Below are 16,737 nucleotides of genomic sequence, written 5' to 3'. Positions count from 1 at the left end.
GGCCCAGGAAGGGGCGCGGCCGCCTGAGGCGGGCCGGGCCGGGCCGGGCGCATGCGCGGTGCGGGCGGTGGCGGCGCTGCCCTTGAAGCGGATGAGGCGCTGCGCGGGGCCGCTGCTGCGCCTGGCGGGGCGCCGGCCGCTGCCCCTCCGCCATGGCGCCGCCGCCTTCCCGGCCGCCTCCTTCTCCTCCTCCTCCTCCCCGTCGGACGGCAGCGGCGGCTCCAGGGCCCCCGACACCTCCCTCTTCGTGCCCGTGCCGCTCAAGCCCGTGGGCGACGCGGCGGAGGAGGACGTGGGCGCCGAGCTCACGCGGCCCCTCGACAAGGGTGGGTGCGGGATGGCCGTCGGTCGGTCGGTCCGTCTGTCTGTCCGTCTGTCTGTCCGTCTGTCCGCGGGGCCGAGGGTGGGGTGAGGCCGTCGGGGCGGCCCTGAGGCATGTGGAGGTGCGGGGCCAGCCGTTGGCGCGGCGGGCGGGAGGCTCCCGGGGTGGGCAGCTCCCTGTACACCTGCTGAATTTATATATATATTTATATTTATTTATTTATATATCAGTTGTATCTTCTGCCCCGTGCATCCTTCTTTATTCTGTAAGCGGAAACAAGAAAGAAATCCAATCCTTGGCCTGCAGGTGCTCTACGCTCCTCTGTCCCTCAGTATAATTACATCCCAGGAAACACGGCGCGGTTTGGAGATGCTTTTACAATATTTTATTGAATCATAAAATGCACGGCTTCTTCCTTCTGCACGCTAAGAGTTACGTTTTACCCAGCTCTGCCAGGGCGCTGGCCTTAAAGACTTGCTAAGAAACAAGTTCCCGCTCCCCTCAGCGTTCAGGGGTGCCAAGCACTGAGGGGGTAAAAGGAGGTTTCTTTTATGCCATCAGAAGACTTGATTAGGAGAACATTTTACTTTTATTAACCCCAGGTATAGGAAACATGGGAAAGGGATCTAATTTGTTCGGAGCCTTTGAGAAAAGGACACGTGGGCCTGACAGGTAAAAAGCGTAGTTAGGAGCAATATCCTGGACAGCTGTAAGGCAAGAAACGTGTGTTGTCTTCAGGCTGGTCCGTGAGTAGTGGCTAAAGGTTGCCAACGAGTATGAACGGTAGCAAACGGTACTCACTGTCACCTATATTAGACAGGCAGTTATGGTGGATTTCTTCAAAGCTACAATTAAAATGATATGGGAAAATGCGTATAGATTCTGTGTGCTCTCTTAACTTCAGGAGAGAACAGATTGGCTAAAATGATTTGTGTTCCCGCAGGTGAAAGCTAACTGCTTCAGCCAACCTAAAGGTGTGAGGAACCCTGGCCAGGTGGCTGCTGTGGTGCTTGTCTGGCACAGTGGCCTGCAGCACCCTGTGTTGCTGTCAGTGATTTTGGATTTTGAAACCTTAGCTTCCTTAGCACATATCATCTGCTCTTTTTTATGAAAAAAATGCTCTTCCTCTGGTTTTCCTCCAGGATTCTGACCAGGTCTTAACGCAAATCACACATCTGTTCTTGTGGTATTTTGAATGAAGATACTCTCAGCTTTTACTGTCACATACTGTGAAAGAAGAATTTGTGTGCTGAGTACTTACAAGCTCTCTCACTACAGCCAGTGAAGAAACTTTGTTACTTACACTTTTCATAATTACAGTAAATCATCTTGTTAGTTTGTTATTTGCCAAAAGATACAGTGGTCAGACCTTTCCTGCCAGCCAAACGTTGTCAATAGGGCAGACACCGTTTTGGATTACTTTTGCAAAGCCAGTTCTGCAAAAGCTTTTGTAACAAACCTGCTGCTTAACACCAAGTAGGGGAATTCATTCCCAGCTGCATCTTTATGTTTGACTTTGACTTCGTTAGGATGTCCTCGTTAGTGGTGATGTATGCTTTCCTTGTTGTTGTATCAAGCAGGTTACAAGTAGAAGGGGCATTGCTTTTGAGCATTTCTTCCAGAGATTGTGCCAGAATATGTTGTTTGATAGCTTCTCATTGCTTTTACTTTAGTAGGGTTACTGATAGGTTTGTGTGATGGTGACATCCTTGTTCCAAAAAGCCTAAGCACAGTGTTAACGATAAAACAATGTTATATTACTATATGATGGAGTGATTTAACATTAATTAAAATTAAATTAAAATTGAAAACCTCCTGAGTTTGTTCCCTGCTGCTAGTTGTTTGAGAAATAGTGCTGCGTGCAGTTATGTTAGCTGCAGTGGCTGTACGCATCGTTGGAGTGCGATGCCAGCTTCGTTTTGTTTGGCTAGGCCTTATTGTTAAGGTAGTTGTGCTTAGGAAGGATCGGGACCTGGAGTGGGCTGCGATGGTCCCAACGTCACATTGCCTTGGCTAGTAACAAATGTTCTGGCATTGACCTTTTCGTCTTGTAGTAAGGCCAGCAGGTTGTGACTTAAATACGTCTGATGTCACGTTAACTTGTGTAACTTCTTATGGAGGCTTCTCAGGAAAAATTCATCCTTTTCCATTCTTTTACTGTGGTGTTTTCCAGTCTGTCTTTGATTTCCAAGGCCCTAAATATATTCTGATGAAAATATGAATGTCTGTATAATAAATGTAAGCCTGCTGATAACAGCCTTCATCTTAGTTACCCCTGTGAATGCTTTAGAAGTAGTTTTCAGCCTGTAATTTGCAATGAGTTATGAACAGACCGTGGCACTACTCTGTCCCATGCAGTGTGGGATGGATGGAGCCACTGCTCTTGTGCTTCTGGCTTTGGCTGCACTGGTTTGCACTTCACCAAATTCTTGCCAAGCAATGATTTTTATTATTCAAAGTGGGCTATCTCTACTCTAGAGTATAGCTTTTCAGAAAAAGAGGCAATTTTTCGGTGATCTATGGTTGATTTCATGGGAAGCTTTCCCCATCATGACGGAGCTTTCAGATAGGTAATAGCTGTGTAGGGCAGAGCGTGGGGGTGTTCTGCTGGCAAACTGTTTTGTACCAGTTCTGGCACTGTGTAGTACAGGGCTGCTGGACTTGAACTTTAAGAATAATGTAAGGTTATGGCCAGGTGCTGCTGAGACTTGCTAGGTTGCTATGAATTCCCGATTTGTTATTGATGGGGAGCTGACATTTCTGCTGTTGTGATTTGACTAACATTTAATGACCTAAATTCTATGTTTTATAATAATAAATACAGTTTTCTTAAAACGCAGAACTTGCCTTTCAGGGGACAGAATGGGTTTATTAATGACTTTATAATAATCAGGTGTTCACGTCAAACCCCTTGATTTGTGACAGATATGAGGAAAGTCAGCTCAGTTTTCTTTTACCTTATCTGAGAAGTAGAAAGAACACCGCATCTGGTTGGCCTGATTTCTCTCAGTGTCTTAGAAGCAGTGTAGAGGGAAGGTTTAGGAAAGCTTTCATTGAATGGTTTAAGCAGATTTATTTTTTACATTAAAACCTGCTGTTTACTGATAAGTGCTGATAAAAAGCAAACAAAAAACACCCCCAGACTTAAAATCGTCCTTTTCCACAACGGCCTCAGCTGTTGATTGGGTTTCTTTTGGGGAAAAATCATTTGAGTCTCTTCAGCATGGCAAAGATGCCCTCACTCTGAAGTAATGGGACTATAAGCCATGATTTTGGGGTCGGCAGAATGCGATTTAGTGTTCAGCAAGCTAACAAAATGTTCTTCTTTTTCTGCAGCTGAAGTTCTAAAAAACTTAAATAAGTTCTACAAAAGAAAAGAAATCCAAAGACTAGGAACAGAAAATGGATTAGATGGTAAGAAAATATTCTAAGAGTTTCTTTTATGTGAACTCTGTTTTTTTTGGGGTATGTTAGTAGTAGATTGGATCTTTTACAGTTCTCACAGCACTTCTTGTTAGGTTGTCTCTGTCACTAGGTTTAAATAACCTTTAATTGCTTATAATAGCTCAAGTGAAGGTGCAGGTTTTTAATGGACCACGTCAGTGGTTTTTTAGGTGTTTACAAACACGGTGTTGTGATTCTACTCACATGGACTTTTTCATTGTCTTTTTGCAGCTCGCCTGTTTCACCAAGCCTTTATAAGCTTTAGGAAATATATCATGGAATCCAGCTCTGTGAGTGCTGATTTGCATATTATTCTCAATGATATATGCTGTGGTGCAGGCAAGTATCTGGGGTGCTTGGAAAATAAAATGTGCATTTTTCTCTTGTTTTTAACCGCTGTACTTACCTGTCTACCTGTTGGACCCCCCCTACGGTGCTGTAAAAGAGGTTGAAAATCGTTCTGCTTCCTCTTCAGAACCATTTGTGCCCATCCTACAGAGTGTTCTGTCTTTAAATCTTCTGAAGTGGAGACAAAAGAGGTGGAAGTCTTAGCAAGTAGAAGCCCATTGTTTTATAGCATCTGTTCCTTGGTTAAAACGAAACTGTGCTGTTTGATTTATTCCTCTCTCAAAAATTTAGTAGTCACTAGGGGGCACTTTGAGAGCGTTGTCCTGCCCCAGTGGCTTGAAAAACTTGGGAACACAACTCTGTGTCTGTGTTCTGCTTCTGTGTGGCACTAATGGAGAAAATGCTGTTTGCTTGCTTGCTTACTGCTTCGTGTGTTGTAATTAACGGCACTTAACCAAGAGGTGATGCTAATTGGGAACAGCACAAACAGCTTTCTCCAGAGTTTGAGCTTTTGGACCTTGGCATTGTACGTATGTTCTTAATGATGATAATATAAAGGTTACAGTGTCCTTAAGTTTTGTCTTAAAATGGAAAAGTGTTGGTTTTAAGTCTTGAGGAAATTTTGCTCTTTAGGAAATTTAAGAAATCATTATATAATAGTTTTGTATAAAATCTTTCACGTAGTTTCTTTATTTTATTCCAAGGCCACAAATGAATTCAGCAATAAAAGACAAAAATCTTCATAGGACGGAAAAATTTCTCACCCAGCTTATTCATAGCTTCTCATTTTATTTGGAAGGTCTCTAGACTTGAAGATTAGGGAGAGTGAATTTACTGAGCTGAGTTTTTTTTCTTATGCTCCTTTGTGTTTGTAGAATACTGCTTAATGAGCCCATGACTCGTGTTAGTTTACCTTTCTGTGATTGTGGTATTGAACTTTGTTTAGAGCTTTTTAGCTCTTAAGTTTTTAGAACTTTGTTTGTTGAAGTAATTACCGAAGTGGTGGTGGAAGCAGCATTAATTTTTTTCAAAATTTGTCATGAAGATGCATGCCTTTGGACAGGCATTCAACCTTTCTTGTCTTCTAGGTCACGTGGATGATCTCTTTCCGTTTTTCTTGAGACATGCCAAGCAGATCTTTCCGATGCTGGACTGCATGGATGATCTGCGAAAGATCAGTGATTTAAGGCTGCCGCCCAACTGGTCAGTGAGTTGAAGTGCTTGTGGTGTTTTCTTAGCCTCACATAATTTCGGAGTCTGTGGATTTGAACTGTGATGGATATTCGCATTACGTTTTCAGTTCCAGTTCTCTCTTTTTAGAATAACGTGTCAGCAATTCTCTGTGTTACAAGATAGTTTGCAATCAATTAAAAGGAAAAGGAGAGCATGTCAGCTATGAAAGTAGCTGAGCTGGTATTCTCTTTCCAGAAAGCTGACTTGTGGCTGTGTCTGGGAATTAGTGTGTTGGAACATTAAAATGTTAGTGCACCCAAAGAGAGACTGTAGTAATGAGAGTTATTTTGAACACAATGTATGAATTTCAATCTCAGTCTTAGGAAGCATTGTATGGTTAGTATGATGAATGGGTAAGATACAGGAGGTTAATGTCTTATAGGGTGTATTCAAGAACTTGATCTTTCTGCTTTCAACACACATGAAAGTTTACTGATACGCAAATGTTTAAGCTAATTTGGAATTTCACCTAAATATCAGTATCCAGAACAGATACAGGTTCAACAGTTTTTTTTTTCTTGTGTGTGTTTCAGGTATCCAGAAGCTAGGGCTATTCAGAGAAAGATAATATTCCATGCTGGCCCTACAAATAGTGGAAAAACCTACCATGCTATCCAGAGATTTTTGTCAGCAAAGTCTGGAATATACTGTGGTCCGTTAAAACTTCTGGCTCATGAGATCTTCCAAAAGAGTAATGCTGCTGTCAGTATGTTGTTTTACTTACCTGTTTCTTAACTCTTGGAGCAGTCTCATGAATGCATGTTTCAGTGCTGTGGTTGCTTAAAGGAGGCCGTGGAGCAGTGTACTTGAAAGGGTGCTTTTGGCAAACTGTGGTGGTGTCAGTTACTGGTGGTCATTTCTGCTCTAGGCAGAGAGGAACATTACTTTCTCCAAATCCTATGCCATGTTGTCATCCTTGTAACCTGCACTCATTGTCCTGTGGTATTTTCTCTCCCTGGGTTAGCCTGGTTGTACTGTTAGATTTTTCTGTGTCAAAACCATTGCTTCTTTTATCCTGACCTTTATTTTAGCTTGCACTCAAGTAATTACCCTCAGTTAACTCCCATCAACCTTTTGCTTCAGTGTTTAAATACATTTAACTCAGCCATCTAATAAAGTTCTGCAACTTCAGATTGGGTGAGTTGGTGAAAGCCAGCGCCCTGTTATAGCAGGTCCCTAGAGGAGGTGTTCTTTAATACTTTGTTGTTCTTGTTTACTTTTTTTTTTTATCGTTTCCAACATCTTTCCGAAGGGTTTTCACCACGGTTTTTGCAGCTGCACAGAACCATGCCTGTTCTGAGGTATTACTGAAGCACATCACACGTTAGTGCAGTGTAATATGTAGATATATTAGTGTTTAACAAGGTTCTTGTCACTTCTCTCTCTATATTGTTAAGTCTGAGAATTTCTAAGTAAGTGTACACTCAAGTAAGATGTAATCTCCTGCAGGAATGGGGGAGGGCATCTCATTAAAGTTATTACCTCCTCGTTATGCCCTTCAGTCTGATAGGACTTAAATACAGGCCACAAGTCTCAAAAGGCCAAGTAATTATTTTCTGTGTAGCTTCCTTTATACTGTCTTAAAGGCTGATTTTTTTTCCCCTTTGGAAAGAGGATTATATTATATTCAGGAAATGTAACATGAGCTTTCTGAATTCCCATAGAACGTGCCCTGTGATTTGGTGACAGGAGAAGAGCGTGTGTATGCCAATGAAGATGCCAGACAAGCTTCTCATATTGCTTGTACCATTGAAATGTGCAGCACTAACACACCTTGTACGTATATACAATCATTTGTCACATCTCTGGGATCTTTGCAGGTGTTATTGCTGGTACTCTGAAGTAGCAGAACCATTCCTTTTCACTCCTACTTGAGCAATTTCTGAGTTATTACGTAGACCATCTTAGCTTAGCTTTTTGCTGGCAGAGGCTTAACTTGATTTGAGCAACATTTTTGAAAGCCTTTGTGATGTTCATTCCTGTGTAATATTGCTCTTCTGGATGCTCTTCCTCGGTTCATCATATTTTTCTTGTTTTTAAGATGAAGTTGCTGTGATTGATGAAATTCAGATGATCCGAGATCCTGCCAGAGGATGGGCTTGGACAAGAGCCCTTCTAGGTAAGCTTGTTAGTGTTGGCAATTAACTTTTGTTCATAGGTTATGACAATAATTCATAATTTAATATGAGGTGAAGTATGCTCCTTGATGCGTTTAGTAACCAAAATGTAATATTGGGGTAACAGTTAATGTCAGTCAAAGTGCTGCTGGATATAAATATGTAACTTTTTACTTTGTTTCGCTGGGTCTTGTTCAGGACTCTCTGCGGAAGAAATCCATGTTTGTGGAGAGGCTGCTGCTATTGACTTGGTGACAGAACTCATGTACACCACAGGGGAGGAAGTTGAGGTAAGCTTTTTAGTTCTACAAAGCTATGGCTAGAGCATCCCGTTCTTATTGCTGGGAAAACAGACTAAAACACAGGCTCTTGTCTGGGATACTGCTGATCAAAGTTACTGTTGTAGGATTCCTGTTAACATGTTTCTCAATTTCTGTAAACCAAAGGAGTTGTTGAGAAGTGTTTGTATTTCTTTTTTTTTCTTCTTTTCTTTTGTGTATAGTGATACTGTTTTTGCTTAAAAGAAAGGTAATTGGTTTCCTGACTTCCCCTCAGGGTATGCTGTAGCTGTTCAGTGGCTTTCTTTACTCTTTTGTTCTTCCTGGACGGAACCATGCCTTCAGTTTTCTCAGGTTATTTGATCCGTTGATACTTACTCTCCATATGAGGAGGAAAACTCTTTAAGAGCTTTCATCTCCAGAAGAAAGCGATTGCAAAATCTCTGAAACCCAACTTACTTGTTTTGAATTCTGCTGTCTTCGGAAGATTCCTTTCTGAAAAGCATTAAAAAACCAAAATCTGGTCCTAAGAAAGTGCAGTCTACATGAATTCTTGGTGAATTAGCTGCAACATGACATATATCTGCTTGCTGGGCTGTGCAGCTGTGAAAGAATTACAACATGCAGGTGACTGAAATAAGGAAAACAAACTCATTTCTTACAAGAATGGCTATTATGTAGTTTGTGTATTTCTTCGCTTGAAACTAGTTGAGATGTAAAAATATATAGTTCCTCTGCTTCTTAAAAAGGCCTATTAGTTCTCAGACTAGGAAATGTTGCAAGCATGCAACTGCATGAGGTGTATGTCACCTTCTCTCTGGTAGTTACCCTTCTAGGACTGTGAGAGGTCCCTCAGTGTTAGTCAGTTGTGACAATAACCATGCTCGATGATCTTCCACAGGAATTTTTCATTTCAAAACCACATTATCTTTGGTAACTCCTTTAATTCCAGGTCCGAAACTACGAAAGACTCACTCCTCTTACAGTGTTGGATTATGCCTTAGAATCTTTGGATAACCTCCGGCCTGGGGACTGCATCGTTTGTTTCAGTAAGAACGACATTTATTCTGTCAGTCGGCAGGTTGAAGCTCGAGGATTAGAGTGTGCTGTTATCTATGGCAGTCTGCCACCAGGTAAAGCTTCCTTCCTTTTATTTTTAAGAGAATGGTCTGATTTTGCTGCTTTTCTAGAAAAAAAAAATCAACCACTTTTAAAAGGAAGTTTTCCTAGTTTTGCATCCAAATATAAAGACTTCTGTTGAATGGTGTTTTTTATAATCTTGGGGTCAGACCTTTTATTACGTACTTAATCTTACTCTTCAGATAAACTTAATTAAATGGGATCTATCCACAGCTCTGGGAACGGTTTAAATTTCCCTCTACCCTCAGCCACAGCCCAATACCAAAGTGTTTTTTTTTTCCCCTCAATCTATTATGAAGACATCAAGCTTAGTGATAAGCTGTATTTATTTTCTAAGAACAGTTTGCTATGTGAAGTGTTTGTTTCTTTTTGCTTTAGGAACAAAACTTGAACAGGCGAAGAAATTCAACGATCCTGATGATCCATGCAAAATTTTAGTTGCTACAGATGCAATTGGAATGGGACTCAATTTGTAAGTACTTTGGCAGGTTATGGTATGATTTTTTGGGATCTGATACCTGCATTAGTTTGCTCACTTTTTTTCTGGCCATTCTGACTGGATTGGCTAAATATCTGCTATGGCTAAGAAAACCACAGTACTTATGTTTTATTTCTGAAATACTGATGGATTTGATTGGGTAGGACTGAGCTTTAATTCTAAAGCTGATTCTAAAAATGAAATGGCTTGCTTGATCTAATTCTATGTTACAGTAAGCACTGTTAAGGTGCTTCTGATTTGTGGGGGTCAGATGGGCTGGGTTGTTAGCGTCAATCTCTTTCATTTGTGAAATGTAGAGCAAGTGAAATGCCGGGTGCCACACCTGGGTCACAACAGCCCAGTGCAGTGGTACAGCCTGGGGGAAGAGTGCCTGTAAAGTTGCCCAGCAGAAAAGGGCCTGAGGGTGCTGGTTGAAAGCCAGGAGCCATCAACAGGAGCCATCAGCGTGCCCAGGTGGCCAAGAAGGGTGGTGACATCCTGGCCCACATCAGAAATAGCGTGGCCAGCAGGGCTGGGAAAGTGCTTGTGCATCTGTACTCAGCACTGGTGAGACTGCAGCTCGAGCACTGTGCTCAGCTTGGGGCCCCTCACTGCAAGAAGGATGCTGGAACGTGCTCGGAGAGCACTGAAACTGGTGAAGGGACTAGAAAACAAGATACATGAGGGGCAGCTGAGGGATGTGGGGTTGTTTAGTCGTGGTTTTGGGTGGCGGAATTGCCATCCCTGGAGACACTTAAGAGACATGGGGTTGTGGCACTAAGAGACATGGCTTAGTGGTGGACTTGGAAGTGTTACGTGATGGTCGAACTCGATGATCTTACAGGCACTTTCCAACCTAAATAATTCTATGATTCTGCGAAGTTCAGTCCGGTTTCAGAGCTATTATGCTGCTGAAAGCAATGCAGTCATATTGCTATCAACTGCTAAGGCAGATGGTGAGGAGTACACTGGGACCCCATTAGAACAGGACTGAAATATGTAGGGACGGGGATTCTTGTAACTATTAACCTGTAGTCTTATGCTGCCCTTTTGAATCTGATACGTTCCTAAGTAGTATCTGTGAATTATTGGAAATAATTTGCAAAACCAAATTCCTATTTTTTTTTTCTCAAATATTTCAGGTGTATAAAAAGAATAATTTTTAACTCAATAGTAAAGCCAACTATCAATGAGAAGGGAGAGAAGGAAATAGATTTAATTACAACCTCTCAGGCTCTTCAAATCGCGGGCAGAGCTGGGCGTTACGGCTCATCTTTCAAGCAAGGAGAAGTCACAACGATGCATCGTGATGACCTAGCGCAGCTGAAGGAGATTCTGAGTGAGCCTGTGCGCCCTGTGAAGGTGAGAGGCTCAGTTCCCAGTGTGTACAGATGTGCTCTGGAGCCGTGTTACAGTCTTCTGATCCCAAATCATTTTTCTTTGTGTCTGTGAACAACTCAGTGACAAAACTGTTTTTTGTCATGCTGGGATGATTTTGAATATATGGCTCATTTGGAGGCTTGCAATACCTTCAGTTATACTGAAACCGCTTTTTTAAGAATTAAAAGCTCAAAAGTTTGTAAGGTCCAAATAAGTGTGCTCAAAAAACTGGACTCTGTAGGGTGTTTTGGCATATTATCTTTCTAGATTCTTCATCTGATGTGCTAATTTAAGCACAATGTTGAGAATTAATGGAAAATGTTGTCTTTGTTTTTCCCTTTAGGCAGCTGGCCTCCATCCTACTGCTGAGCAGATAGAAATGTTTGCTTATCATCTCCCGGATGCCACTCTTTCCAATCTAATTGTAAGAGCAATCAAAATATTAGCTTCTGTAGCATTGCCTATAGTCACTGCTTTCCTAGAAATGTGTACTTTAAAAACGTAACAGACAGCTTTGTGTGTATCAGTTGGATTCTTCTTTTTACCACAGCCGTGACTGCAAATACATTTTGAACACCTACTTATTCCATTTCATAATAACTTTGAAAGCCTTTGAAGTGTGTAAATATGTGCACTTGTGTTAAAGAGCATGCAAGATCCTTTTCATTTCACCTTTCCTCCATTTCAAACGTAGACTTTGTCTGTGTCTGAAAATCTTAGATTGAAATTTTAACAAATTTATGTGAAAACTCCTGGGAAATGGAGCTGGTCGTGTCAGGTTTCTATATATCTGAGTGCTTCTGTGGACTTTACAGTAAAACAGTCTGCTGAGCTTGGTGTAAACAAATTTTGTGGGACCTACTTGATCTCATCATTACGTGAATGATAGAATTTTTGGAAGCACCTGAAGTTTTTGAAGTAGAAATTAAGTTTCCAATGCTGTATTTAAACAATAGTTTCACTGTTTTTAGCACAATGAGAACTTCTTGGCAGCTTTCAGGGGTATGAGTGCATATTTAGCTCCCTGCTGAGATGCTGTTACGTAGCAAATTACAGTTTCTAACCTTGAGATAGAAGATTACACGCAGAGACCTCCTGGAAGATTAGACTGGTAGGGTAACAGCACATCTTCAAAATCTAACTGTTTTTCTGAGCTAGCTTGTCAGTATCAAGATTTATTGAAAAAAAAGAAAACGTCATTATCAATCTCTAAGAATTCAGTTGCGTATCCAATTAAGAAGCTCAGTACTTCTCTAAAGATCTTTTAAAGAAAAAAATCTTCAAAAGATTTACACTAGAGAAACTAGTTTTGTGGGCCAATAAAAATTCCACCTGCAATGTGCAGTGACATCTCCTATTACTCCAGACCTTGGATAAGTTTCAGGTATTCTTTGAACTTCTCTATTGCAACACCAGATTTATCTTGTGACTTCTTTCTTCCTAAAATAGATCTGCTCCTGGCATTGGTATAAAAATAGCTCAATTGTTGAATTTTGTGTTGTAAAGTTAGCTTTTTGGGTCATGCTAAGTGACAAACCTGGAGTAAGTTCGAAATGTGGAAATAATTGATTCTTGTGATAGTGTTCTTCGAAGCTAAAGTGTATTTTTTTTTTTAACATAAAATTGGATACTTAAAAGACCAGTTGAAAATGCTTCTACAAAACATAGTGTTTTATGTCTTATCCTCTGATCCTGTGTCAGAGAATTTGGTTAAAATTCTCTTAAAAGAGGAGAGGGAGCTCCTCTGACCTTTTTCTTATTACTGTGGTTCAAATTAGTATTTTTAACTGTTCTGTCAGTATAACTAGCATTTAAAACACCAAATCATTTTGTTTTGTCAATATAAAATGTGACAACTCTTTCCTGTAATAACACCCTCTTCATTTGATTATGTTTTCACAGGATATTTTTGTGAGTCTCTCTCAAGTTGATGGGCTTTACTTTGTTTGCAATATTGATGACTTCAAATTTCTAGCAGATATGATTCAGCACATTCCACTAAATTTGCGATCGCGATATGTCTTCTGCACTGCACCCTTGAATAGAAAAGAGCCCTTTGTGTGCACCACGTTGCTGAAGGTCAGTTATTGTTTGTTCCCTAGAAAATGTTGAATTTATATTGAACTGAGCAGGTTGTGGTGCAGTGGGACTTGTCTAGCTGCTCTGCTCATTGTGGGTATTGTCATTGCATCACTTGAGAGCATTCTTAACATGCTCATAGGTAAAAATAAATAAATAAATATATATATATACATATATATAAAATAGAGGGTTTTTTTAAATTGTATTCTTCACCTGGAAGGGGAAAGCTCTTCACTTCTGAGAACTGATTTCATTTTGAGATGTAAATTAGAATTTGAATAGTTCTTCCACTGTTTGCCTCAGAGAATCACGCTGCTTGCCTTGCAAGTGGTCTTTGTAATGAGAGAGATCAGAAGTGTATCTGTTAGGTAGTCACTTGTGCATAGGTAAGCTTTGCACTGCAGTGTGTCTAGTCATGAAAAATAGTCCTTAAAAACCAGTATGCCCCTAATTCAGGGTGTTAGGTCATCAACAAAACAGAAGAATGTGGGACTGAATGTGACTGTTGATGTTATAATACAATTGTGTAGAATTAAACTCCCACAAGATGTTGTGCTGTAATATTGATCTCAGTTCAGTTTGCAGGCCTGGGTAAACTCTTTTTGTCAGTGCTCCTGCAGTGATAATTTGAAGGAATTTTCAGTCAGCTGATTTCAGTTTTTCAGGATCAATAATCTCTTTCAGGCCTTTCACTTTGTTAGAAGCTATTATCTTTCTCCCTTTTTTTCAAGGATTGTGTTAGTCTAAAAATTTAACCTCGTGTCACATATATCAGATAGACTTGAGCTTTTAAAAACTGGCAAGTAGCTTTCTTTAACAGTTGAGTGATTGATTTCAAGAGTTTAAAAAAAATAAATTTTGCCTTCCTAAGTAAATGCCAAGCATCCAGATCCCCCATAATAGAGGTGCAGAAGGTTGTAAAGTGATAGTGTACATTTATTTAACAGCTGACACATCAGTTGTTAAATGCTGATGTGAATTTTAGCCCCTTGTGAAAAAACATCGTGGTACTAGCAAGTTAGGAACTAGTTAATCCAAGTCATCAGTACTCCTGACATTTTTAAATTTAAATCTTATTTGTCTTGTTTATCTGTTAGTAAAAGAGCCGAGATGTCTAGGTTTCGGAAGAGCTGTTACTGCAGATTAATCTGTTTGGGTTGTGAGTAGTGCCTTTCATAAGTCAGGGAACACATTTAATACGATTTTCTGAATCCTGGAGATTCTGAAAAAAAAAAGATAATTAACAGAATAGGGGCAAGAGGAGAAGAAAAGACCAAGTCTGCGTGCTCTGCTAGATGAAATCATATGCCTCCAGTGTTAGGTTTTGCTGGATAGCTCTGTACTTCTGTTGCTTAACTCTGTGCACGGCCCATGGACAAATTGTGTTAATGAGGCCTGGGAAAGGAGAGATGACTGCTGTGTTGAGCAATTAACTAAAAGAATGTGTGGCATTTGGGCTGTGTAAAACAAAGCAGGTATTTTCTGGAATATTGTATGTATACAGACTCGAGGGAATTTAGTTCACTGGGATTATTTTGAGTTGGCTAACGGCTGTTTCTTTAATAATGAACTGGCCTGCAAACATTAGCTAGCAGTAGGCTGTGGTACTGACTCTCAATCAGTTCTGTGCTCGGAGGATTACAGTGGGCCTTTGCTAGTGTGCAGCTGCCCAACTGCAAACTACCCTTCTGTCAGTTACAAGAATGTAAATAGCCTGTTTGTTTATAATCTGCTTGAATAGTGCAACTGGTTAGAGAAATGGCTGTGCTGTAAACAAATTTATTTGTTCTTTCCTGACTAATTGCGTATTTCACCGAATCCTCTTTTTTTCTTTCAGTTTGCAAGACAGTTCAGCAGAAATGAGCCTCTGACGTTTGACTGGCTCTGTCGGCACACCAAATGGCCGCTAGCCCCACCAAAGAACATCAAGGAACTTGTACACCTCGAAGCTGTTCATGATGTTTTTGACCTCTATCTGTGGTTAAGGTATTCACTCGGTGCTTGGGAATCACTTTTTTTCCCTGCTAATATTTATGAATCACTGTCCTAGAAAGCAGTGTGTTTCCAGCCAGTGTGTATATGGTGCAGTATGGGCTCATTTGATGGCTCTTTGGAGGATCTTGACAAATGCTGGTGTAGCTATGTTGTGGGAGCAAGTTGTAGGCTCTGCAGAGAACAGTTTGTGACTGACAGAGAAAGAAAGTTAGAAACAAGGGGATCCTGGACTGAAGCAGCTGCAGCGCCACTTAAAATATAGTGATCTTCTCATGCAACACGTAATAATTTTTCTTTTTTACTTTACGTAATATACATCTCATTTTTGTCCCAGTCTGCATTCCTTTAGTGTGAAGGTTTAATTGTATTTTGTTTTGTTCCACCTCTCTTCAGTTACCGCTTCATGGATATGTTCCCTGATGCTGCCCTTGTAAGGAGTATTCAGAAGAAACTAGACGACATCATACAAATTGGTGTCTGCAACATCACGAAGCTGATCCGAGCGTCTCAGTCTAGTGCCGCTCCTGGAGCATCAGAAGTTGTGCCAGAAGACTTTCCTCTTTCAAGGACTAAAAGAGATAGTAGGGTGTTTTCAGACCATCGTGGTGTGAAATCCCCAGAGCCACTCTCTGTTGCACTGGAGGTTCCAGGAGAAAGAAGAGCCAGGAGCTTGAAAGCTTACAGGTCTTCTGTGAGGCAGGAGGATTTGAAAAGCCATGGACGTGGATCGCTTGCCAACAGGTTGCTGCGTGAAGGACTTCTAACACAAGAGATGCTGAGGCAGCTGGAGAGTGAGTGGCAGGATCAGCACAGGAGTGGTAGATACGGCTTAGCCTCAAAAAGAGATGATCAGAGTAGTTCAAAGGAAACTGGAAAAAAGAAAAAATAGAATCCATGTCACAATTCTGTTTAGTTTTTATTAATAAAATAAAATACTATTTTAATAACTACTTTGGCACTTCATGTTTACACTGCTGCAGCTCTGTGATGGCGTTCTCCTCCTGTGACCACTCATGTGAAGCACTCAGAGAGGCAGACTCCTGTAAGCTCAGAGGCCGTGCCTTTGCTTTTCCCACTCTGCTGTACACTTGTTCACTGTGAAAATCGGAAACCACTGCTGCCTTGCAAGATATCCTCACCTCATTAATAAACACCAGATATTTCACTAGTGGTGAATTAGCTACTCATTCCATTCCTTCTCAAAGGGCAGAGTTAAGCAGATAACAAACAGGTAATGAACAACCTGGCAGGAAATTTGGTCAGAACGATGACAGGAATCATGTGCCTCTAACCTTTGGGTCTTGTGAAAATGTGTAAGGAGGCAAAAAGCGTTTGTGTTAATGCCTTGGGAATGATGTCATGCTGGTCACAGGAATTTTGAGATAAGTAGCAGTTCTGTCATCCGAAGGGCAATTAAGTCTGTCCTTGCTCTTTATATTGTATTCTTTTCTGCAGGAAATGCTTATCACACAAACTCAGGCAATGTTTGGGGAAAAAAAAAAAAAGTAGTATCGTTTTTTGGGGAAAGGTGATTTTAGAGGCATAGGTGTAATTTAGTCATTTTTGAGAAATTCAGTTGTCTTATTTTTTTTTCTAATTCAGTTTTATACAAATGATTTTGTTGTATTGCAATTCATATATTTTTTTTGCTTCATGTTCTAGCTTGTTGGTGACATCTGGATTTTGATGGGAGACATGAAATATTCAATTCAACTGTAAGCTGTTAGGTAGAGTAAGTAACAGCTGGGGTTGATGCTAGTGCCAGTGGTATTGCCACATACCTTAAAGTGGAAAACCTGTGTGCATATAACCACGAGGAAGGTTTAGTCTGTTGGAACTGAGTTCTCAGGAAACTCTACTTGATAGGGTCATGGAACAAGGTTTAAGGCAGTGCAACGCCAGGCTGTGCCTGTTTCATAC

The 16,737-nt window shown here is 40.8% G+C and overlaps 1 protein-coding gene across 3 annotated transcripts; it reads left to right on the top strand.

Moving 5' to 3' along the window:
* Positions 1 to 47: 47 nt before the first annotated feature.
* Positions 48 to 15,767, top strand: SUPV3L1 (Suv3 like RNA helicase). Of its 3 annotated transcripts, XM_068688853.1 has the most exons (15): positions 48 to 326; positions 3,659 to 3,736; positions 3,998 to 4,105; positions 5,203 to 5,317; positions 5,881 to 6,049; positions 7,012 to 7,123; positions 7,389 to 7,466; positions 7,663 to 7,754; positions 8,695 to 8,875; positions 9,261 to 9,354; positions 10,503 to 10,722; positions 11,084 to 11,164; positions 12,643 to 12,819; positions 14,660 to 14,808; positions 15,211 to 15,767. In XM_068688853.1, the coding sequence occupies exons 1-15, from the start codon at positions 92 to 94 to the stop codon at positions 15,704 to 15,706; spliced, it is 2,385 nt and encodes a 794-aa protein (XP_068544954.1). In that variant the 5' UTR covers positions 48 to 91; the 3' UTR covers positions 15,707 to 15,767. The 3 variants fall into 3 exon arrangements, with proteins under 3 accessions (XP_068544954.1, XP_068544955.1, XP_068544956.1); XM_068688854.1 differs by lacking the exon at positions 48 to 326 and having other exon boundaries at positions 3,658 to 3,736; positions 3,998 to 4,056; XM_068688855.1 differs by lacking the exons at positions 48 to 326; positions 3,659 to 3,736; positions 3,998 to 4,105; positions 5,203 to 5,317 and having other exon boundaries at positions 5,881 to 6,038.
* Positions 15,768 to 16,737: the final 970 nt, after the last annotated feature.

Source organism: Anas acuta, chromosome 7 (assembly GCF_963932015.1).
Source record: "Anas acuta chromosome 7, bAnaAcu1.1, whole genome shotgun sequence".
Taxonomy (NCBI): Eukaryota; Metazoa; Chordata; class Aves; order Anseriformes; family Anatidae; genus Anas; species Anas acuta.
This window is presented reverse-complemented; position numbering and strand designations above follow the sequence as displayed.

Excerpts from the sequence above, each read along its gene's own strand:
- SUPV3L1 (XM_068688853.1), top strand. The coding sequence starts at position 92 with ATGAGGCGCTGCGCGGGGCCGCTGCTGCGCCTGGCGGGGCGCCGGCCG. Across the intron at positions 8,876-9,260 it reads CTATGGCAGTCTGCCACCAG|GAACAAAACTTGAACAGGCG; the intron begins GTAAAGCTTCCT and ends TTTTTGCTTTAG. Across the intron at positions 9,355-10,502 it reads ATTGGAATGGGACTCAATTT|GTGTATAAAAAGAATAATTT; the intron begins GTAAGTACTTTG and ends CAAATATTTCAG.